Genomic DNA, 24,745 nt, shown 5'->3' with positions numbered 1-24,745 from the left:
TGAGTATCCCAAGTGATATCCCATGTCGATTTTGGCTGCAAATTTTGATATAGAATCTTTTAAGTTCAAAATGAAGCATGGGCAACCAAAAACTTTGAAATATGAGATTAATGGCTTTATTTTATACAGAATTTCATAAGCAGTCTTTTTGTGCCTGGAGTTGATTAACACTCTGTTTTGGACATAGCAAGTAGTGTTTACTGTCTCTGCCCAAAAAGTTAATGGCAAACCTGAATCTGCAAGCATGGTTCTGGCAGCCTCAATCAATGTTCTGTTTTTTCTTTCAACAACTCCATTTTGCTCTGGTGTTCTAGGGATGCTGTACTGCCTTACAATCCCTTTCTTCACACAGAAGGCATCCAACTCCTTATTTTTGAATTCTGTGCCATTGTCACTCCTGAAGACTTTTACTGGAAGGTCAAATTGCTTTTCAACCTGTATCACAAAGTCTTGCAAAATGCCTGCAGTCTCATCTTTAGAGTGTAAAAAGAAGGTCCATGTAAACCTAGAGAAGTCATCAACAATAACCAAACAATATCTTTTCTTTTTGAGACTCATGACTTGCACTGGGCTAAACAAATCCATGTGCAGCATCTGCAAGTACTGGGTTGTTTTGGACTCTTCAATGGACTTAAAAGAGCTCTTGTGTTGTTTTCCTTTTAAACAGGAAACAAAGTGTTCAGGACATGAAAACATTTTTGTGGCAAGCCACTTACTAAGCCATTTTTAGAAATTTCATTGATTGTTTTGAGATTTGTGTGTCCCAGTCTTATGTGCCATAGCTCTGTCTCTTTGTTAGAGGCAGCTGAGAACAGACAGGCATCAGCTCTGGGACACTCTCTTGACATGTCAACAACATAAACATTGCCATTTCTTTGAGCAACAAGTTTTGTTGAGCCTTTCTTGATTATTGCTTCAATCTTACTAACCATTTCTGGTCCGACAATCCTACAACAATCCTTTGTGAAGAATGATCCAAACCCTTTATCACTCATTTGAGACACACTCAGGAGGTTGAATTTCAGATTATCAATAAGATTGACATTTTCAAATTTTACATTTCCAGACTTTACAATACTAGATCCCAGAACCTTTCCCTTACTATTATTACCAAAGGATATATCACCCCCTCCATGGATTTTGAAATCTTGAAGAAGGGCTTTACATCCTGTCATGTGCCTGGAGCCCCCACTATCTACATACCAAAGACTATCTAAGCATGCAGAAGCTCCCTGCACATGAAGTAAAGGATTAGTTCAAAAAGGTTTCCAAAGCCAACAGGGCTTTGGATGGGGTCTCAACAGTGTCTGGGATAGAGGCAGATGCATGGACAGTGGTTAGCTCAGGGGTTTGTACATTTTTGGGAATGTATTTCTCTAACCACTGTTGGGGGTCTTGACCTATCATCTGTTGATAACCAAAAGGATGCCTGTTCACTTTTGGTTTAGAGGGCTTTTTGTAAGTCTCATAAACGTGTGGAATCCTTTGGTATGATGCTTTTTCCTTGCCTTTTCTGAATTGATTGGCTGGAGGTGCATCTGTCACATGTACATCCCTTTGAACAGATGTTTGGTTCAGCTGTTTTGTGACAGCAGTTTGGACAGGGATGAACAGTGGTTGTTTCTTGGTGAACTTAATAGATGATGCTAATGAACTTAAGGATGTTTTTGCAGTGTACTCTTTCTTCTTTTCATCAAAGTTTTTGAGATACACACATTCCTTAGTTTTGTGGTTATTTTTACCACAGATGGTGCAGCTAGCAGCAAGTGAAATGTTGCTTGTTTTGTTTATATCATATGCTTTTAGATGAAAACAATCTTTTGTTAGATGATTCTTCTTTTCACAGAATTCACAAAATAAGTTTTTGATCTTTTCCCTTTTCTTCCTTTTCTCAGATTCCTTTGCAACAGAGTTTTGAACATCTGTTGGGATATCTTTGATAGGAATGACTCTTGCTTTTGGAGCTTTGACACCATCAGTGGTTGTGAAATCCATTGGTTTGAAATTTTCAAGGATATCACACTCATCAGACCATGTGGGTTTAAATTGGTATTTCTCAATTTCCTCAAAAGTTGAGGATCCCACAAATCTTTCCAGAGTAATTTTGTTACCAAGTTTGTCGGTTATTTTAACCTCTTGGCCATTTTTGTTGGTTGGTATGATTTCAGAAGAAACAGCTTGCATTGCAGCAGTGCTTGCAATGTCATCATATTTTCTATGACCTATACCAAACTTGACATTGCTTCTAAGCTGTTTCTCAAGCATAACCTCATACCCTTTGCAAGACTCCACCCACCTTTCACAGGTGATCTGGGTAGACTCTAACTCCTTTTTGCAAACTTGGTATTTTTCTACCATTGTTTGGAGTTGAGTTTTGGTTATGCTTTGTTCTTCTTTCAAACTGCTGATCTCTTTATCTTTTTCAGTCAATTTGTTTTTCAGTTCTTTCAATGACTTTTCAAATTTGACCTCATCAGACAAGATTTTATCTCTATGGTTTTCATTCACCTCTTTAATGTTAGCAAATGCAATAATACAGTTGTCTGAACACAGTTTTTCAAGAACTTGAGGTGATACCTTAGCAGCAGCCATCATGGCACAATCACATCGAGGATTATCTTCTTCATCACCAGCTCCCTTTGGTTCTTCTTCCTCTTTGTCTTCTTTGGACCAGGGGTCGGTCAGTGGTTCAATCAAGATTTCTGAATTTTCTTCCAGCAGTAGTTCACCAGCAACTGCAGTAACCACTGCTTCAGCAACTTCATCCACTGTTTCAGCACTTAGCTGTTCACCTTCAGCTTCATCCCCTTCTGATATTGACTCTAATGCCATAAAACAAAATTCATCACTACAAGCATCATTAGATGCATATAGAGCAAAATTTTCATCACTAAGCTCCTCAGGCATGCTGCTCCAATCAACAAAGCCTTGTGTGAAAAAGCTTTGCTGATCTGGTTGTGTCACAGTTGGAGCAGTTGTTTGAGGTGCAGCAGGTTGTACTTGTGCCTGAGGGACAGGGGCTTGAACATACTGAATTTGTGGAACAGTGGTTTGAACATAATGCACCGGCACAGGGGTTGCAGCATAATGAGCAGTGTTAACATGTGCTGCAGGGGCATATTGGGTATAGTGCACAGTGTTTTATTGTTGTGGTCTAGGATTTGTGCTAGGTGAGTTATTATGGGACCAGTAGTTTGACTCCTACATTCTCTAGCAAAGTGACCTAGCCTACTACACTTGTAACACTTGATTTTAGATTTATCCAACCCCACCCTTAAATTTCCATGAAGCCCTGGAAATTTTCTCCCTGTTCTTTTATAGAACTTGCTTGTTCTTACACTAAGCAAGGCCAACTGATTCAATATGTCCATCTCCTAAGTCAGTGGGATCAAAATGTTGCAAATCATTCAGCTCAAAACACAAATTATCTGACATCTGGTTCTCAGTATTTGCTGTGAAAGCATAATTTGTAGAGTGAGAATCAGAGTTGACGAAGTTTCCCCCAGCTGTTATGTCAATAAAATGATCATAACTCTGATCCTTACTACTACTGCCAGATTCTTCCTGACCAAACAGAGTTGTGCTGCCGAATAATAATCATCAGCAACTTTACCAGACTCTTGCAACCTCCTTTTTTGGTTCAACTCCCTTTCGTAGGTCAGGAGTCTACCATGGAGTTGGGTCAGGGTCAGATCTTTGAATTCAGCTGAATTCCTAGTGACAAAAACGATTGTGTCCCATTTTTCTGGCAGTGATCTAAGGAACCTGCTATTTTGGGTTACATTTGGTAATGTAACCTTAACAAGCCTTAGTTCACTGATGAGACAGCTGAAACGTTCAAATTGTTGGGTTAGTGATTCCCCTTTGATGTGACAAAACGTTTCATACTGCTGATTCAGAATTTCCCTATTGTTTTCGATAACCTCCTCTGTTCCTCCGAACTGTTCCTTCAATGCATCCCACAATTCTTTTGCACTGTCACAATGTAACAGTCCAGCATAGATTTCGTTGGGGAGTGCAGAGGCTATGATGCTAAACGCTTTGGCATCCAGTGTTTTGTTGAGCGAGGATGTGACGCATCCTTCGCTCCCAGATGTTGTACTCATTTCTTTTCAGCATAGGTGGTTTAAACAAAGAGCCAATGTTATTTTTATCATCTTGAGATTGCGACATCTTTCCTGTTGTTTTACAGGTACTGATTAATCAACTTTATCGGTGATTAAACCTTACTCTGTTTTTCAACACAACGAACAAACGATCAGTATCAACAATTTCGAGCTGAACTATTTACGTCAAAATGATTGTTAGATCAAGTTTGACTGTCCTAGCTCTGATACCAATTGTTAGGATCTGAGTTTAGATTGATTGTGATTTGTGTTTGAAATTAAATGAACAAGTGAAAGAGTGGTGCAGCGGAATTTATATGGAACAAACTTTTCACAATCAAACAGAAGAAATGCTTTCAATCATACATTTTCAACAATGAATCAGATGATTAAATTTATTTTTAAACTTTGATTACAATGCAAGTATGATATGCAAACTCCCCCTCAGCTCGAGCTCAGTGTTTGTTCGTGCAGAAAGAAGATGGTGAATGAGCTAAACAGAACAGTACAGAGTACTGTTCTATTTATAGGCACTTGCAAACCTCTGAGCATCTAAGCTGACGTCACCATGAAAGTGACATCTAACCTCCTAACAAACTCTAACAACTGATCTATACAAATACTGCTTATGCTAACTACTGATATTACATTACAATGCATAAACCAAATATAAACTGCTGCTGCATCCTTCCACTGCTGTGAGCCCAGCAGATGTTGTCATGATCAGCAGTGCTTGATCCAAGGCAGTTGATTGAGCAGCAGAGCTTTAGTTCTTTTATCAGACTTTGTCTTGGTCAGTAGTTGTAGGTCAGCAGATTGCATGATCAGCGGATAGGAGGTCAGCAGATGTTGAAACCACTTTCAAGGGGAGAGACTTGCAACCAAACATCTGCTTATAATGAATCTACTGTTGTGATCCAGTTTTGGCTTTTATTATCTGTTCCTTTGGTAGGGTTCAATCCCAACAACATAATTAGTTATATATCGTCGTACATGTTATAGTTCATCAACAACATGTGCAAATCAATCGCCTATCATCTACACATACATGTATATATCAAACGACGGTCATGAAACGATGCTAACATCGAATCGAAACCGAGGCAACGCGTTGATAAAACAAAGCTACGAGGTGAACAAGACTTACCGACATCGGTGGTGATCTTGAGAGACTAATTTCTAGTCTACTATTGCACGAGATAGAGGAGGAGGGTGGTGGTTTTCCAATCGCCGTAGGGGTTCCGCAAGTGAGGAATAATATGAGGGATTCAGTTAGGGTTGAGTTCCTTTTTTTGTGAGATAATCAGAGAACACATGCACGAGATAGAAAAGGTGAAGTTGTGGGCTATCAACAACAACCGAGTTGAATGGGCCGAGAGGAGGGTTGGGGCTGCAAGTTGTTGGGTTGGTGATAATAGGTATAATAGGTATTTATAATTTTTTTTACTAATCTAATAACAAAAACATAATAGTTCAACAATACCGATAACTAATTATCCATGTACTTAGCAAGTTAATATAAGTGTTTAGTTTTCATGCTATGGTTCGGGCTCCATAATTTCGAGTTACGCGAGTGAGTTGGATCGACACGCGAAACAGATGTTTTGGCTCAAACGGTTTGAGTCGGTTAAACACATTAAGGGTTTATCTTCAAGTATTTGTTTGTATAAATTAAATTTGATGTGTACAATTAATTCTTCACGCAAGTTCATGTATTTATAAAAGTAAGATAATTATAACGACGCTAACCTCGTAAGCACGGGTTGTCACAAGAGACCGTTTCAATCACTTTGTTTGATGGTTCTCTTGGTGACGTCGAAATTCCAGGTAATTTTGACCGGCTTCTGCTTCCCTTTACCATCATCCATCATCATCTGATAATAATATCCAACTTCGACCATCCATCATCTGAATTATATTGTTTCCATCCGAATCACATCTGAGATTGCATCAAATAAACCATAAGAGTCACACCACCATAGCTATATACCTCTGTGTAAAACAGTAAACCACAAAACGATGTTGTTTTGTTCTAATAACGATTTGCACGAAACGCTTTTTCTAACAACGATTCACACGAAACGATGCCGTTTTGTTCAGCGATATCGATTAAACAACAAACCTAACAAAAACTAACAAAACTCTGTTTAAAAGAGTAAACCACTTCTTTAGTGGTTCAAAAGTGGTTTCAAAACACTGTTCTAACCCAACAGTGGTTTCAAATACTGTGTTATTTTCTAACATCTGTTTTAACCCAAAACACTGTTTCTAACATCTATTTTAACCCAAAACAGTGGTTTCACTTTTTCTCCACAAAACATTGTTTTAACCTAACAGTGGTTTCAAACATCTGTTGACCAAAGTTTACAGATGTATGAACCACTTTTTTATTTTCTAAGTTCTGTTCACAACACACAGAGGTTTCAAAACATAAAACAGACCTTTATAGAACTAAATTGATGAGTAATTTCAAACAAAAAAAAATCATTTATTATCCACGCAACGATTACACTCAATGGGACCTAAACCACATTAAAATTATGATCAAAATGACATTTCATGAAGAAGTGACATATCATAAGTACATATGACATATCATAAGATTGAACAACAAAAACTCACCACAAAAAACAACAATTTGAGTTGCAGAACCAAGTGCCACCCCAAAGTTATATCCTGCATTCATTAAAGTCATATTTTAATATATTATTTTAATAATAAATACTAATATATTATTTTCAGCGTACACACCAGCTTATTCTTAAGAGAAAAGATGATGGCTCCAGCATGCTCCCGAGCCTCATTCCTACCCTTAATCACTCCGTAAGCCACAACAAGCAATCTGGTATACCTTTGAGACCTACGCAATCCACCAGCAGTTAAATTCTTAAATTGATTAACCTTACCAGATATTTTATCAATTCCGGTCACTAACATCTGCGCAGCGGTCCCGATCTCTGATTTAACACCTTCCTTAGCCTTAACAGATTCCTCCAACTCCTTAACAACCTCCTCTTTCTGTTTCATCAACTCCTCCTTCTCCTTCCCAATTTCCATTAATTCAACTGATAACTTCTCGTTCGATCTAACAACCACGTCTCGCTTTTTGATCGCTTCATGTGCCAACACTTTCAACCGGTTAAACGACACGTGCAGTTCAAATTTCGCTTTCTCAACTGCCTCACGAGCACCAGCCTGTATATTATTTTCAGATGATTATTAAACCTATAATTAAACCCAGATTCCCTTAATCCCTTTTCCGCTACTTTAAACAACTCATTGGTTTTTAAAGACGGGTCATCAGATATTCTCCTTGACAAAGCACTCCTCAGTAAAGAATCGATATGTTCTTTCTCCTTGGCAATATATTCTTTTACAGACATATCTAACACGTATTAGCCTGCATATTATTTTCAGATTATCAATCATCTCAGCCAAAAAACTTTACCTTTATGAGAAACTAATGCATAAAACATGCACCAAAGTAGATATGGTGTTCGAGGGCTAATGTTGGATATGTATGACTTCAATAAAGACATCAATAACGACATCTGGATGTGTCATTCCTTCGGTACATATGCTACAACATAATAGCATATGTAAGCATGTCTCTTGTTATCTATACTTGAAATAAATTAGATTTTAACAATTCATACTATCACTAACTGGTAGCTAATAATCCGTACTGCCAGTACTATGATCAATGATTCCTTTGCCAAAGGTAAACCAGCTCTAACAAAGAAATTAACTCGGTTTGCCCATAACTTCCATTTACGTAGTTTCAAAGCAATATACAAGCATTCTGATTTAGATGAAGTTATTTTTCCGTTACTTTAAATTTGCCCTTGACAACCAAAATAAAGTTTAGTGTTGTCACACTGTCACTGATCACATTATCAGTATAGAGTTAGAGAATAATATCGGCAATGAGTTATAGATTGAATTAATTTATATATATTCTACAGATTCATAAATTATTTTTATGATCAAGAAAGAAACCATTTGTACGCATATGACTAATGCAACCCGTTTGTCTAGCAACCAGCGATCAATGCGCTAAGAGAGATTCAAAAGTTTTTAGAAGCAAATCCTAGAGAAATTGTCACCCTTTTCATCGAGGATTATGTCACATCCCAAGATGGATTGACCAAAGTTTTTAGTGCATCTGGTCTCACCAGATACATGTTTCCGGTGACTCGGATGCCCAAAGACGGTGGCGATTGGCCAACGATCACCGATACGGTCCTCCAGAACCAACGCCTGGTTGTCTTTACATCTAAATCTGCAAAAGAAGCATCTGAGGGTTTACATTCTATTCTGCATCACTCATGTCCATATCATCATCCTTAGCCTCGGATGATTTGGTCTTCGATTCTAGTTCTGAGCCACCCTGATGAGAAAAGAAAAGACTTATAAAACTACATGCCAGCAGAATCACTTCTTTTTATGTAGAATTTGAATGATATGCAACTCACCTTTTCATCGAGGATTATGTCACATCCCCAGATGGATTGACCAAAGTTTTTAGTGCATCTGGTCTCACCAGATACATGTTTCCGGTGACTCGGATGCCCAAAGACGGTGGCGATTGGCCAACGATCACCGATATGGCCCTCCAGAACTAACGCCTGGTTGTCTTTACATCCAAATCTGCAAAAGAAGCATCTGAGGGTATCGGTTATGAGTGGTCATTCGTAGATATTTAATCATCATCGTCATCATCTCACTTAACATTACCATCCTTATTATTTAGATAATCAATCATCTCAACCAAAAAACTTAACCTGTATGAGAAACTAATGCATAAAACACGCAACAAAGAAGATATTTCATTATCATCGTCATCATCTAACTTAACATTACCATCCTTATTACTTGAAACTGTCTTTTCATACCCAATATGATTATTAAACCTATAATTAACCCCAGATTCCCTTGATCCCCTTTCCGCTACTTTAAATAACTCGTTGGTTTTTAAAGACGGATCAACAGACATTCTCCTTGACCAAGCCGAGCCCGAGCTTAGATTTTCAGCTTGGTTTCAAATCCGAGCCGATCAGCCGAGCCAACTCGGTTTATAATCGAGCCGAGCCCGAGCTTGCCCTAACTCGGCTCGGCTCATGCACAGCCCTACCATAGTATGACAATCTACTCTTGTAATATAGTTATTCACATGGTTTTTATGCTATGAACACGAAATAAGCATGAACAAATATTAGCTGAAGTGAAAGCAGTATATAAAACATGTGAAAGGACGTATCTATTACACTGGTTGAGATGCAGCCTATGAGACTTCACCATGAGAATATAGATACAGATATGAGGTTATGTTCATTGGAACAATAATTGTCATCCATGTGGTGACCTGCAACATAAAATTCAACCAAAAAATATATGAAAAAGGTCACTACATATGTATAAATCGCATCATAGAAATAAACCTTAAATCAAATTAATACATTGGGAAAACACATACTCAAGAACTAAATTCAACAATATTTTCTTAATTCAACAATATTTTATTAATTCAACACTAAAATACCTTTTCTTGTCGCTTCCGGCTAACCATTTTCATTATTATCTTCCTCATATTTTGCATCATCCTTCTCAATTTCACTCAAATCTCTTCATATAAACCCTAATTTCAACAATAATTACCAACACGAATCCTCTAATCCTCCACTGCAGTTAACCTCCGGTGATTCCGAGTGCAATGTGAGAAGTTAAGATCTGGATGCCTGTGTAGGTTTAGCTTATAATGACATAGATCTAGGGTTTTCATAAAAAAGAAACATGAGATTTAGACCAATTTAAGGTAAATCTGAAGTAATCCAGACCAATCATAAACTTCTTAAACCTAACTTTTTCGATTGAAACAAATCATGCGAACACAACAATTAGTCACAAATCAAACAAAAAATAGAAATAGAACTCACTGAGCCCAGCGAAGAACAGCAGAAGCATGAAAACGGAAGATACAATAGTGATAACACCACCGGAGATGGTTCTACTAGAAAAATCGGCATTGATTTTAGGATACGCATCCATTGATGAGTGTGTTAGGGTTAGGGTTTGTGAAATGTAGATTGAAGAAGATACAGAGAGATGAATTCTGTTGTTCTGGATTTTAGAGAGAGATGGATTCAATTTTGAATGTGGAGTCAAAATCATGTATCTTATATATGTGGAGCCAGAATTTTGAATTTTGAATGTAACAGAGGTTTTGAAATATATATATGTGGGCAAAGCTTTGCCCTTTTATGTGAGCAGAGCTTTGAAATTCAAGTGTGGCAGAGCTTTCAAATTTGAATTAGGGGCAGATGTTTGAATTTTAAATGTATTTTAAATTAAGCTTGATGATGTAATAATAACATAAGAAAAGCCTTGTTGGACTACCTCTATGGCTGCCAACTAAGCTTTTCTTAAGTCACTCAGTTTTCTCCTTTTATAGAAAGTATAGATGTTTATATATCAAAGAAACATATTTTATTTATTTGTGTTTATTTTTATATAATACGACATGAAAGCACTAACACCAACTAAGTTGGTATGTATCTTAGTTAGTTGTGACAAGATACTGGCCAGTAATGCGATACTTATGAAAAAGTTGTTGGATTTAAGCTAAAGAAAAATATTTTGAAAACCCTAAACCTTCATATTTATAGATTTTTTTATATATGGAATATTTTAGTGTATTAAACTATTATTTACTTATCTGTATATTTTGCTAACGAATGAATGTGTAAGATTTTTGGAAAATCATATAGTTTTAATGTAACTAGTATTACACGCACGTTGTGTCGCGGATGCGGCATGCTAAACCGGAGTGTTCTATAAGCCTTGTTAGGTATAAAATAACAAAGATAATTAAAAAGTCGCAAGAAATCGAGTAGTTCTTATTTAGTTTCACCTAAATAAACCCAATGATACTCAATTATTTCTTATTTAGTTTCACCTAAATAAACCCAATGACACTCAATGATATTTCGAGGCTTCTTTTGAATATGTACACTATACATGTCATTGAGACCAAGTGAAGATCAAGTACTCTTTACAAACCAAGCTACATCTATAATTGAAAGTCAGTGAAATATTTAGTAGCCTCGCCTCCCTCGTCCTGTGCCAAGACAGAACACTTCTAGACCAACACTCCATCAGACCACAAACCTCGTTTTGCCAACTGAACAGTAGTAACAATAGAGCATATAGTTAGTGTATTCTATTCTTTATAATAGTGATAATTTTGATATATGCAGAAAATAAAAGTTTAGTAAGCACTTTAAAAGTGAGTAATCCTAAGTTATGTAATAAGCATTTAAGTACATGAGATTGTAGTTGGCATATATGCAAATAATAGATCGACCAAATTTTAAATGCCATAGTTAAAAATATCATTAGAACTTACATGGAAGAATGTGTGCGCTCTCGCCTCTTATATATGCCCTAAGTTGCTCTTGTTATCTCCATGTACACATGCTAACAAACTTTGAGAGATCATCATCTCAACAGTCATGCTTTCATCTCAACATTTACGCTTAAAAGGGTCTAGAAGAAGGGATATTGCAACGTAAATCGACTTAAGAAAAGGAAAAGAAAAAAAACTGGTTAAAGTTCAGGGGTGTTAAATACAACATTCTGCCAGTTTCCCTTATTATGTTATTTTATGTAATATGATTATTAGCTTGGGGTAAACTAAAATGAAGATAAATGACTAACAAAAAACCAAATCTTACCCAAACAGTCAATTTTCCGGCCCCTTCCATGTCATCTGGCGATCACTGTTCACAAACAACACAGAATGATCTGATCAGTCGATGTTATAAAAGTGATAAGGGAAGGCCATTTTTATATATCCTAAAGTGGGGATGAGCATTTGGCGTCGGATATGGCGGTACCGGCACCCGAGGTTCCCGCTTTTTAAGACTGGTAACGGTTCGGTACAGTACGGATAGGTCCGATACAATGATCCCATTTACCACAAATCACTTTCATACCCAAAATTGATTAACATTAAAAAAAAGACACCACTTAGGCTATAAATAGAAAATTTAAAACATATGTAAAGTCATTAAAATCAAAATATGCAAAAAGTTTAAGCAATCAAGAAATCTGACAATATGCCAAGAGTAGAACTTCTAAACTTTGACTTCCATAACAAACACAAATATATTGGATAAAAAATAAAATCAAAAGTTTTTACCTTTAATATGGTAATCACGATAAAGCTTATTTCCAGATGTAGTCTTCTCGCAGCCTCGTGTAGCTAAAACTGCAAGCACCTCGTCATCATCTTTGAGCATCATGCGTTTCGGTCCTCTAGGGTGAAATTACTTGATCCCCTTCATCTCCCAAAGCAAGTCCTCTCAATTCAGTACACTTTAAGTTATTTAGCAATTCAATCTAAAAGTAGCACACCTGGCTCAAATTTAAAACGATTCAAGCGAGAAACAAAACCTGTTGCAGATTCTGAAACCAAACAATGTTTATAATATATAAAATAGAAAAGGATCAAATTCATGACCTGCAACTTCGATGTAGGGTTCAAAAGCTTCGGGCACTAATGAGACAGTTAAATGAAGATTACTGCAATTCAACATCAAAAGAAGCAGTACATATCCAAATAAACCCTAAATAAAACACAAATGAAACACAAATTGATTGAAAAGAAACATGTGTAACTATTTATGACATCGACAAATGCTTTTTTTTAATCATAAACTATCTATTTATTATTTCGTCAAGTTGCTGAAACAACATACACAATGATGAAGTGAATGACAAAAAGAAACATAGACATGCAAGATGGACTTACAATGGGATAAGGGGCAACGTCTTGCTTGCTCATGATCCTTAGGACACCTGTTCCTATACCCACAACCATCATAGCGGCCCATTTTGGATGGGCTCTAGTCGGCGCCCCAAGTTCATACTCTACTCGCCCGTATTCCTTCTGAATCTGTCAAAATTTAGCTTGGTTATGCTAGTAGCTAGAGGTAGTGATTCTGACCCTTTAATGTAAAATGTACATGCATATATAATAATTAATAAGCATACATTTTATAGCAACTCCGATTAGTAGTGGCAATTTTGACCAGTTTCTTATACATGGGTTGATTTAAGTTATGTTTTCTTGCTAAAAGTTCAAACAGGTAAAATAGTTATATTCCTTATAAACATGTACAATAAATAATAGTAATAGCTTGAAAGGAATCAGGTCGAAAGTCAGAGAAAGTGTATCTTATAACATATAACCTACTAAATGTTTATATGGGCAAAAATCTTGTAAACATTAATACATATTGTTCATAATCTCATACCCATCTCAAGTCCCACATTCAAGCTAATATATTTATAATCGAACCTGAATCACATGTTGCAAAAACTCTTCCTGATGCTTAAGACCATAAGGGCCGACCAGCTACCCATTCCACCATCGGTGATTGGACCAGTGCCACCACCACTGCATTTATATGTTATTATGTTATATAAGAAGCTATAAGTTACTAAGTTTATTTTGTGAAAGAAAAAGCCAAAAGAGATGTACGAAGTTGCGATTAAGGAGCAGATTGTTGTGTTGGAACGTTAGATCTTGATGAACTTTCTTAGAAGAAGTGATTATTTCCAGATTTCTGTAGCGGACACTGACACTTACCCTGATCTCCGCAACCACCTCCCGATCTTGCACCATCATCGACCTCATAACCATTGTAGAAGATAACACTAATTTATCTCTATCACCTCTCTATAAAATTGTGGGTGATGAAGAACCAAATTTAAAAACCTAAACCCATGGTAAAGCAGAACATGTGAAGCAAAGGACACGTATAAGGACACACGTCAAAACCTAAGCCTTACTTTCCATATACAAAACATTATGCAGTAGGTACAACCAGTAATGCAATACAATGTTTTAAATTCATAATATATAAATAATATATATATGTGTTTTGTTTCTCGATATTGAAATATCATAGTTAATTATTGTGTGTGCTATTTTTATATTACAAGCCATGAACAGACTAGCGTTAGCTAAGTTAGCATGTATTTTAGACGATTGTGGCAAAATAGGAAGTAAAATGACACTTAGGGTACTCGGGGCACCTTCGGTGACCCCTTGCGGTGACCCCGGTCCCCTCTTAGGTGGGGTGCCGCCATCAAGGCGGTGAGGTAGAGAGAGGGAAGAAATCGGTGGGGATTCACCGAAGAGAGGGAGGAGAGAGGGAAGGGTTGGACCAATGAGAAATTTCCTTTTTTTTTTTAATAAAAAACCAAGTCACCTAAGAGGGGAGTGCCGCCATCAATTTAGGGTGTTAGGGGAGTTTAAGAGGGGAGTTGGCGTGGCACACGAGGATTGGTTATGCGTAAGAGATAGGACTCCCCTCTTAGGGGAGTGCCCCTTACACCCTTAGAAAGATATTAGGCTCAAACGAATAAAAAACAGTTTTGAAAAACCCTAAACCTACGATGCTAAATTTTACTTTGTTATAGAGTTTATTTTTTTTAATTAAATACTATATAAAACATTTATGGACTTTAATTATGTTAGGTTTTTTTAGCGAAAAAAGAGAAAGTATGTTTCTTTTGGTTTCATGCTATTAACCTTTTATACTTATGTTTATATATTGAAAAGAACATAGCTTATTCTTTTGTGTTTAATTTTGTATAATACACTAACATTAGCTAAGTTGGCATGTAAATTAGTTAATTGTGACAAAATACTGGTTCGTCGCTTATGAAAAAAATGTTGGCTCTAAACTAAAGAAAAATATTTTTAAAACCCTAAACCTTCATAGTTGTATATAAGTTTTTATAATTTGTTTTTCATAAATGGATTATTTTAGTGTATTAAATACTCACATGTAGATTTTGCTAGGTAAGTTTTTTTTTTTTTTTTTTTTTAAATTATATTATTTTAATGTACTGTGTTTTAATTATTTCTTAATATTAAAAGATCATAGTTAGATATTGTGTGTGCTATTTTGATATAATAAAACATGATCGCAATAACATTAGCTAAGTTAGCATGTATCTTAGACGATTACGAAAAAATAGGAAGTAAAACAACACTTATAAAAAAATGTTAAGCTTAAATGAATAGAAAACTATGTGAGAAAACCTAAACCTACAATGGTAAATTTTACTTTGTTATAGATTTTTTTAATTAGTTCTATATAAAACATTTTTTTGACTTAAATTAGGTTCTTTTTAATGAAAAGTAATGTTTCTTATAATTTCATGCTATTAACCTTTTATAGCTATGTTTATATATTGAAGAGAACATAGTTTATTCTTTTGTGTTTAATTTTGTATAATACCACATGATCGCACTAACATCACCTAAGTTGGTATGTATCTTAGTTAATTGTGACAAGATACCGGTTACAGTCGCTTTTGGAAAAAATGTTGGCTCTAAACTAAAAAAATAAAGTTTAAAATCCTACACCTTCCTAGTTGTATATAATTCTTTTATAGATTTTTTATATATGGACTATTTTCGTGTATTAAAACTTTCATTTATTTATATGTAGATTTTGCTAACCGATAAATGGGTAAATTTTTTTGAAAAATATATAGTTTTAATGTATTGTGTTTTAGTTCTTGATATTAAAAGATCATAGTTAAATATTGTCTGTGCTATTTTAATATAATAAAACATGAACACACTAGTATTAGCTAAGTTATCATGTATCTTAGACGATTATAACAACATAGGAAGTAATACGACACTTACAGAAGGTGTATGGCTTAAATGAACCGAAAACGGTGTTGAGAAACCTAAACCTACGATGGAAATTTTTACTTTGTTATAGAGTTTATTTTTTTAATTACATCTATATAAAAGTTTTTTGGACTTAAATTATGTTTGGGTTTTTCTAAATGAAAGATGTGAAAGTATGTTTCTTTTAATTTCATCCTATTAACCTTTTATGTCTATGTTTATATATGGGTTATTGGATTTTAATAATCCCAAGTTTTACTGGTTGGTCGATAATAATCTCAACTTCAAAAATTGCCTACAACAGTCCCAACTTGTAAGATTTTGGCCACCAATGATCCTTGTCTAACAGGGTTAGTTAAATGTGATGTGGCAGGTGACGTGTTTAAAAACTAAAATGTGGGATGCCTATGTGGATGCTGATGTGTTTAAAGACTACAACACGTATACACTCACCCCTATTTATAAACACCTCCATAATTACTGCTGTCGTGTACTTCGAATCACAAGACCACAGCTGCCACTGCCATATCGACACTCTAGCTGACGTTACCTCGCCGGAGCCGAGCCACGACACCATCTGAATCATGTCACCGACCACCACCACTTCCTCCGCTGCCGTCATGACCAACCCGAACCACACAACCACCGTAGCCGCTGAACTCCGGGCACCGCTGTATACGGTTGTCGACGATGACCGCTGACCAGACCTCCATCTCTACTCTCTTTCTCTCCGATAACTCTCTATCTCTCTTCCGTCTGCTTTCTTTTCATTTTCAGGCAAGGTGGGTGTGAGTAGGAACGAGACACGGCTCCGGTTGCCGGAAACACTGACCGAGAGGGAAGGAGGGGAAGGTGTGCGGCTGGTTTGTCAGCGTAGGGTTTTTAAACAGTGACAAATATGATACACGTCAGCATCCACATTTTAGATTTTAAACACGTCACCTGCCACGTCACATTTAACTAACCCAGTTAGACAAGGATCATTGGTGGCCAAAATCTTACAAGTTGGGACTGTTGTAGGCAATTTTTGAATTTGGGATTATTATCGGCCAACCAGTGAAACTTTGAATTATTAAAATCCAATAACCCTTTATATATTGAAAAGAATATAGTTTATTTTTTTTTTGTATATTTTTGTATAATGTATAACTAGAAAAATCCTCCACGTGTTGCGTGGGCTTTCAGCTAGTATCATTTCGTTTCAGTTCGATACAGTACTTTAATGGTGCTCGTTATAGAAACCGTAAGAGACATGCCTAAACAGATATTAACGTACATGTTTTTATATCGATCGAGAAACACTAAAACAAATTTACATCAATTTGTATCGTTGCGACGCACTAAACCAAAAAGTTTTTAAATTTGTAAATGACTTATACAGATATTAAAGATTAACAAACAATAAGAGATAGAATAATTAAATGATATGAAAAACATCATTTATAAGAAAATAAACTCTAAAAAGTTTACACGAAATCAACATTTTACCGTTTAAATTTGTAGAAAAAATGTAAAAAATACACTTTACTTCGTCATCATCCCCGTTTTGGAAAGAGTAACAAAATAGGATTTGGTTGCGGAGTTTATACTCTTCTCATCTTCTTCCACGTTGGATATACCAGCACTTTAGACCTCGAAGCTACAGTCGCTTCCCGAAAACTTTTTTTAGTCATCTGCATTTTTTTTCTTTTTTATTTCACTAATATTTGTCTCTAGCCATGATTATTTGAAGGGTAAAAAGTCAAAATAAAACACTAATGATAACCTATTTAAAAAAAATTGCAGGCTGACCCCCTTTAAATCAAGACATCAATACGGTACTGACAGCCGGTAACTGGCGCCAAACCCAAACCTCAAAAAGTCGTCGGTCTCTGTCCATAGATCTGTTCGAAGAAGGACGAAATTCATCATGAAACACCGTACCATCGTTGTTCGATACTTATTCTACATTTGTTGTTGGATCTGTGAAGGAAACGCCATCGTCGCCACGTTCTAAACCTCTAACTCCTCCAACGGTGCCGTCACAGTCTGTCCCCGCTACCAGAGTCCAGCTACGGTTCTTTACTGAAAACTCATCCATAGTTGCGATCTACCCGTTGAGCTGCGGTTCTTTACTGCAAGACTACCACTATTATTCTTCATTTCTTCACTTCCCTCGATCACCATTGAACAAAGTATCAACAATATAAAATTTCCAAGTAAATTAACAAAATTATATTTTTTTAATATTATAAGTACTTTTAGAAAAATAAAAGTTAACTCAAATGGTGTATTAGTATTTAAAAAAAAAATAAAAGTTAACTCAAATGGTGCATTAGTTGTATAAAAAATATAAAAATAATATAAAAAAAACTCATTTTTTTATAGAGCAATGTGCTTTATACTAAAAATAGATACCAGTTTTGTATGCTTGTATCTTTTGCCTCTATCTCGTGAACCCTCTTAGGGTGAAGGGGGCGTCCTCGGTGACCCCTTGCGGGGACCTCCTCCACCTCTTAGGGATAGTGCCGCCATTCATTCGGGGACCAACATCGGTGGGAAGTCACTGAAGAGAGAGGAAGGAGAGAGGGAGGGGGCGTCAAATGAAAAATTTCTTTTTTTTTAATAAAAACCAAGTCACCTAAGAGGGGAGTGACGCCATCAATTTAGGGTGTTAGGGGAGTTTAAGAGGGGAGTTGACGTGGCACACGAGGATTGGTTATGCGTAAGAGAGGGGACTCCCCTCTTAGGGGAGTGTCCCTTACACCCTTACACATTCACATTACCACACCCAAACCTCTGGTTTTTTGCCATTTCCAATCCCATATGCATCTCTTACTTGTACCGTACAAACTATAATATTATTACAATGAGTTGCTTCCAGTCCAGATCTAGTCCCTTTCATCTTTATACATACAATCTCTTTTTATGAAAATACCCCTCTACACTGTAGCAATTGTGTGTTATGAATTGATATATATAATAATAATAATATGACATCAACACACTAAAAATAGTTCAACTATTGGCTCTAAACTAAAGAAAAATACTTTGAAAACCCTAAACCATCCTGGTTGTATATAATTTTTTACATATTTTTTTATATAATGTCTATCTCTTAGTGTACTAAAATTATCATTTACTTATCCGTAGATTTTGCTAACCTATACATATGTAAGTTTTTTTTTTTTGAAAATTATATAGTTTTAATTTACTGTGTTTTATTTCTCGATACTAAACGATCATAGTTAAATATTGTGTGTGCTATTTTGATATAACAAGCCATAACACACTAGCATTAGCTAAGTTATCATGTATCTTAGATGATTATGACAAAATAGAAAGTAAAACGGCACTTACAAAAGATTTTAGGATCAAACGAACAGAAAACAATGTTCAAAAACCTAAATCTACGATGGTAAATTTTACTTTGTTCTAGAGTTTATTTTTTGTAATTACATCTATATAAAACATATATGTAAATGACAAACTACTAATACATCAACTATAAAATTTAATGAAAAAGTCTTAAAAGAATATCGGTTAGCATATTTTGCGTAGAACAACAATAACAAATCTGTCCACTTTTGTCCATCTTGTAGTGACATCTTCATCCTCATATGCACGAGGCATTAATTGACTCGATCTATCAATTTATGCGTTAGACTCGGTACACTTAATGTAACATAAACCACTATATTTTTTAAGAGTTGTGAGTACTCAGTCTAGGCGGAGAGTAATCGTGAATGTTAAATTATAAAGAAATTATTTTTTAGGAAACTATACATATATATATATATATGTATGTATATATCAAATATCACAGTGTACTACTATTTATAACAGAAACACTTGAACATTAATATAAATAAAAAAAGATGCAAGTTTAAATACTAAAGTATTTCAAAATCTGGTATTTAATTTGTTGTAAACTGATATATTCATTCATTTATATTAACAGATATAAAAATTATGTTTTATTTTTTTTAAGTAAAACTCGTCTTAAGTTGACCACCAAATCCTATTGAGGCCGACGTTAACCGTCTTTGATTAATTTTGAGTAATGAGACGGAGTTAAATAAATCGCATCGACATCATAACTTGTAACGATTACTCGACAAGTACTCGGCCTCAACTGGTACTTTTACTACATTCATTGCTACTTTTACAACATTCATTGCTGAGTGATTCATGAATTCCAAAAATCAAACATTTTTTAATACCGTTACGCACAATTTTGAAGTATTGAATATATATGATACTTGTAATTAAATAAATATTTTCCAAAAGCAAGGTTTTATCTCTATGTATGGTAAAATATATCTTTTTTTAACGGCCAACAAAAATTTTTATTAATACTAGCAAGACGTTAGACGCCAAAATTACATGGTAAAATATATCAATTAGAGTAATATTCAACTTCCCATTTACACTACGAATTTTATTGACTTTTATAGAATGATATTGATCTGATTATATAATTAAATTGCTAAATAACATATCACCTCTCTGATAAAAAATAAAAAATATAAATAAAATTTTACTAATTTTAAAACATTAAGCATTTCACAATTTACTTGCCTAAGACAATTAATTTTATTAAAAAAATATCAATTCAAACACATGATACTAACCAAAACTAAACAACTGATTGTAATGAAAACACCATACCAATCACAATGAACACACATATTATAATACTACGTCAAAATTTGTTGAATAACATGGCTACAATGATCACATGCAAACCCGGTCTAATCATTTAAAAATACTCTTACCCAAAAAACTATCTCCAGTGACTTAAAAATAGTTCTCAACCTCCAACGTTGATGGAAGTCCAACCTCAGGAATCAGATCTTTAAAATTGTCAACAAATGGTATTGTATCAATGTTATCAAACTGAATCGGGTTAAGTGACCCGAAACCATTACCCATCACATAACATGGAACTTCATCGTCAAATGGTATCGGATCCGGTGATTGGAAGTCAAAAAGATTGTCCAAGAATGATACATTGTCAAAAGCACCCGACCCATTCCGGTCAACCATTAAATCATTATCCGGGTCAAGTCCATGAACCGGACCCCATTGGTTTGCTAACTCACACTCCATAGCATCATTGACCGGTCCAAGCGGTTCTTTTGAGTGACTAAAAATGTCACTAGGGTTACTAAACGGAAGGACAGAAGTCGGGGACAAAAGGTTGTTGTGCGACTCTTCACCGGAATCATAGTCTGACATTGAACCACTGTTGACAGCCATTGGTTGATTCTCATCAACCAATGGTGGGTTTTTAATAACCACCGGTTGATTTTCAGCAATCGGTGGATTTTCAACAATCAAAAGTTGATTTTTATCAACCGGTGTTTTTTCAGCAACCACTTGTTCATTTTTTTCAAGCAATGGGCTTTTAGCATTTGTCGGTTGATTTTTAGCAACCGGTGTTTTTTCAGCAACCACTGGTTTATTTTTGTCAACCAATGGGCTTTCAGCATCTACCGGTTGATTTTCAGCAACCGGTGGTGCAATAAAGTTGGTCAAAGCATTAGGACCGCGAAGTTTAATAGCTGCATTATCATAAACCCTAGCAGCCTCCTCCGCGGTGTCATACGTCCCCAACCACAATCGTATCCGCCTCGTCGGATCCCTAATCTCTGCCGCCCATTTACCCCACGGCCTTTGTCGAACCCCTCTATACTTCCCAACCTTTCTCGGTTTCGTCGTCTTCTTTGGCTTCTGTTTAGCCTCTAAACTAGACCCCTTACCGATCTTTTTCCTCCTAGCATCAACACCCGCGACTGCAGTTTCGGTAGATATTTGTAGTTTGATCTCATGGACGTACCTCTTTACGCGCCTTCGTTGGAAAACCGACCCATCTTCGTCACCGGATGAATCAGTTGCATCTGGATCCGTCATTGATAACCTTACATGCATTGGGGAAGGTGTGTTTTCTTGATCGGAACCCTTTTTTGTCAATGTTGGAACCAACATTGTGATCACTTTTTTGTGCTCGGTTTGTTTTAGAGGAGATAATGTAGAGTGGTGATCCATGTCTTCCTTCTTCTTCTTTTTTTCAATTGATCAATGAAGAATGTAAAGAACTGAGATGAAGTTGCACTGTTGCAGTTTTTATAATAGGATGCATCCGATCACAAGAACATGGTTGAAGGTTACTTCGAGAATTAACATTAATTAATAAATAATAATATTATTACTATTACTATTACAATGGAAAGAATATTAACTCATTTACAAATATATTAGTTGTTTATTAGTTGGCTTTGAATTAACTTTTCAAAAACGAGACTTGTATCGCTATGCAATCACATATGCGTTTAAGTGTGAAACAAATTTAAATAAAGTAAAGTAAATATTTAATATTTAATATTCTAATAAATACTTATTGCTTTATAGAGTTTAACAGAATCATTGATTTTATTAACAATAAAAGATAAATAAATTAATTGCTCACATGATACAACGTTAAAAACTTTTTGTGGATCCTAATTATTATTAGACTTTAAAGTAGTCGTATTTTGAATTGGGTTAGGATCGTCTGAGATTCATCAGGTTAATTGAGAAACATTCTGAACCATGCATTTCCTTTAAGCTTTTCATAATATACACATATGTATAGTTTAAAATTGAGTATATATATGTGTATAATTCAAGATTAGACAATATACATATGTGTATAGTCAATTTTAAACTATACATATGTGTATATTACGAAAAGCTTAGAGAAATATGTGATCCAAAATGATTTTTAAGTTTCTCTAAAAAGATGGAGTCTTTTTACAATCCATACCCTATATATATCTATATATACGGTAGGGTTTATTTGAGAACTACTCTTATTGCGAGAACCACGAGAACCAATATGAATATATAAAAATAAACCCACCCACCACACAAAACCTAAACACCCCACCCCCCCCCCTAAAAAAAAAGAATAAATAAATAAATAAACCCTCATAAAAACCCTAACCCCAACCCCCCAAAAACCTCTATGTATGTATATATATATTCCTTACATCTTAAAAATATTTTCTTTAGTTTGAACTAAAATTTAATGATATGTAAATAATACTTGCCATCACCATTTTGGTGGGGTAGCAAGGAGTTTTCTCTAAAGGGTTTCTTCTGTGAGAGGTGTAGGATAGGGTTCGACTCCTTCTCAGATTAGTTTGTTCGAAATGGGGGGCTGGACCTTGGGGGGTGGGGGGGCGGGAATCGAACTCGGGAAATAGAGGTACTTCGTTAGGGATGTGTTTCGCTGAGCCATTAAAAAAATGTAAAGAATACTCAAACTGGAAACCTTCGGTATCATGCATGAACTAAAATTTAAAGTATTTATTTTTATATTTGTATTAAATACATCTATCTTTTTACCAACCTTTTTTTCTTATACCACTTGGTATACTCTAACATCTATAGGTGTTAATCTTAGTTGACATCCGTTAACACTTGTTATACCGCTCCTGAAGAGTGTTAAGAGGCATTAAAAGCTTCACATGTTAAAGAAGTTAACTAAGAGAAAGAGTGAAGGATTCAAACATTGCAAAATTTACACACACACAATATGCTATATATATATACATACATATATATATATATATATATATATATATATATATATATATATATATATATATATATATATATATATATATATATATATATATAGTGGGGATCCTACGGAAAGTGTGTTTTTCCTAGAAAGTCTAGGAAGCGATCTGGGCCATCCAATGGGTGTGTTTAATGGTTGAGATCATCTTGGTGGCATTTTGGTAATATGTATTTCTTAAAAATAGGATTATTTAATTAATCAGGGGGAGATATGTCATTTAGCTTGTATTAAATATGGAAATAATTGTCATTCCATAACCACCCCACATTTCTTGCGATTTTTTTTCTCTCTCTCTCCCACTCTCTCTCGCTTTCTCTCTCTCTCTCTCTCTCTTCCTTCTATCCTTCTGAAGAAACACATCAAGAAAACACATCGTATTAATCTTCTCGCTAATCTGCTTGCCACTAAAACACAACGTCAAGAAATCCTCCAGCATTACCAACAAGGATGATAAAATACAACGTATGAATCTGCTTGATGTTAAAACACAACTGTATGAATCTGAATGCTAAAACACAACTGTATGAATCTGCTTGCTGTTAAAACACAACTGTATGAATCTGCTTGCTGTTAAAACACAACTGTATGAATCTGAATGCTAAAACACAACTGTATGAATCTGCTTGCTGTTAAAACACAACTGTATGAATCTGCTTACTGTTAAAACACAACTGTATGAATCTGCTTGATGTTAAAACACAACTGTATGAATCTGAATGCTAAAACACAACTTTATGAATCTGCTTGTTGTTAAAACACAACTGTATGAATCTGAATGCTAAAACACAACTGTATGAATCTGCTTGTTGTTAAAACACAATTGTATGAATTTGAATGCTAAAACATAAATGTATGAATTTGCTTGCTGTTAAAACACAACTGTATGAATCTGAATAATAAAACACAGCTGTATGAATCTGCTTGCTGTTTAAACACATCACCAAGAATAAACTGTTAAAACACAGTACCAAGAACATGCTGATAGATTCCAGATGCCATGATTCTTCTCTCCATATAAAAATATGATCAGCAATGAATCTTGTGAGCAAGAAAACGAATGAATGATTAATATTAAGTGCGATCAGAAATCGAAAACAAAAATTTCCGAAATTTATGGAGTAAATCGGTTTCATTATGGATAGTTAGTTATTGAAGATAATTTCCTAAAATAAAAATAGATTGTGAAAGTACATAATTGCCCTTCTAGTTAAAATCCTTCAATGCCACGTGTCGCATTCTGATTGCTTCCTAGACTTTCTAGTAAAAATCCACTTTCTACCCAACTCCTACTCTATATATATATATATATAT

The 24,745-nt window shown here is 35.2% G+C and overlaps 2 protein-coding genes and 1 long non-coding RNA gene across 8 annotated transcripts; all 3 read right to left on the bottom strand.

Annotated features, from left to right (window-relative positions):
- Nucleotides 1-6,138: 6,138 nt before the first annotated feature.
- LOC118485748 (vacuolar cation/proton exchanger 1c-like) lies at nt 6,139-7,489 on the bottom strand. The gene is made up of 5 exons (XM_035982181.1): nt 7,373-7,489; nt 6,858-7,301; nt 6,729-6,782; nt 6,548-6,628; nt 6,139-6,228 (listed from the first exon to the last, which is right to left on the bottom strand). Exons 1-5 carry the CDS (start codon nt 7,487-7,489, stop codon nt 6,139-6,141), a joined length of 786 nt encoding a protein of 261 aa, XP_035838074.1.
- A 3,577-nt stretch (nt 7,490-11,066) lies between these two features.
- On the bottom strand, nt 11,067-13,884 carry LOC110897746. 6 transcript variants are annotated; one of them, XR_004876143.1, is made up of 8 exons: nt 13,651-13,881; nt 13,468-13,566; nt 12,919-13,062; nt 12,628-12,689; nt 12,307-12,521; nt 11,840-11,884; nt 11,512-11,682; nt 11,067-11,286 (listed from the first exon to the last, which is right to left on the bottom strand). It is a non-coding gene; the product is annotated as an uncharacterized LOC110897746 (long non-coding RNA). The 6 variants fall into 6 exon arrangements; XR_004876140.1 differs by having other exon boundaries at nt 12,628-13,062; nt 13,651-13,884; XR_004876141.1 differs by having other exon boundaries at nt 12,307-12,733; nt 13,651-13,883.
- Nucleotides 13,885-20,604: 6,720 nt separating this feature from the next.
- On the bottom strand, nt 20,605-21,855 carry LOC110900752 (ethylene-responsive transcription factor CRF4). The gene has a single exon (XM_022147619.1). It carries the CDS (start codon nt 21,853-21,855, stop codon nt 20,605-20,607), a length of 1,251 nt encoding a protein of 416 aa, XP_022003311.1.
- Nucleotides 21,856-24,745: the final 2,890 nt, after the last annotated feature.

The sequence above is a fragment of the Helianthus annuus genome, chromosome 13, assembly GCF_002127325.2.
Source record: "Helianthus annuus cultivar XRQ/B chromosome 13, HanXRQr2.0-SUNRISE, whole genome shotgun sequence".
In the NCBI taxonomy this organism is placed as follows: domain Eukaryota; kingdom Viridiplantae; phylum Streptophyta; class Magnoliopsida; order Asterales; family Asteraceae; genus Helianthus; species Helianthus annuus.
The sequence above is the reverse complement of the archived record's forward strand: the minus strand, read 5'-3'. Positions and strand labels throughout refer to the sequence as shown.

Bases quoted from the DNA above. Each gene is read 5' to 3' on its own strand.
- LOC118485748 (XM_035982181.1), bottom strand. From the start codon at position 7,489: ATGTCTGTAAAAGAATATATTGCCAAGGAGAAAGAACATATCGATTCT. The intron at 7,302-7,372 runs GTAGCGGAAAAG...AATAATATACAG, and splicing joins AAACCAATGAGTTGTTTAAA to GCTGGTGCTCGTGAGGCAGT. The intron at 6,629-6,728 runs GTGAGTTTTTGT...AATGTGGTTTAG, and splicing joins TCAAATTGTTGTTTTTTGTG to GTCCCATTGAGTGTAATCGT.
- LOC110900752 (XM_022147619.1), bottom strand. From the start codon at position 21,855: ATGGATCACCACTCTACATTATCTCCTCTAAAACAAACCGAGCACAAA.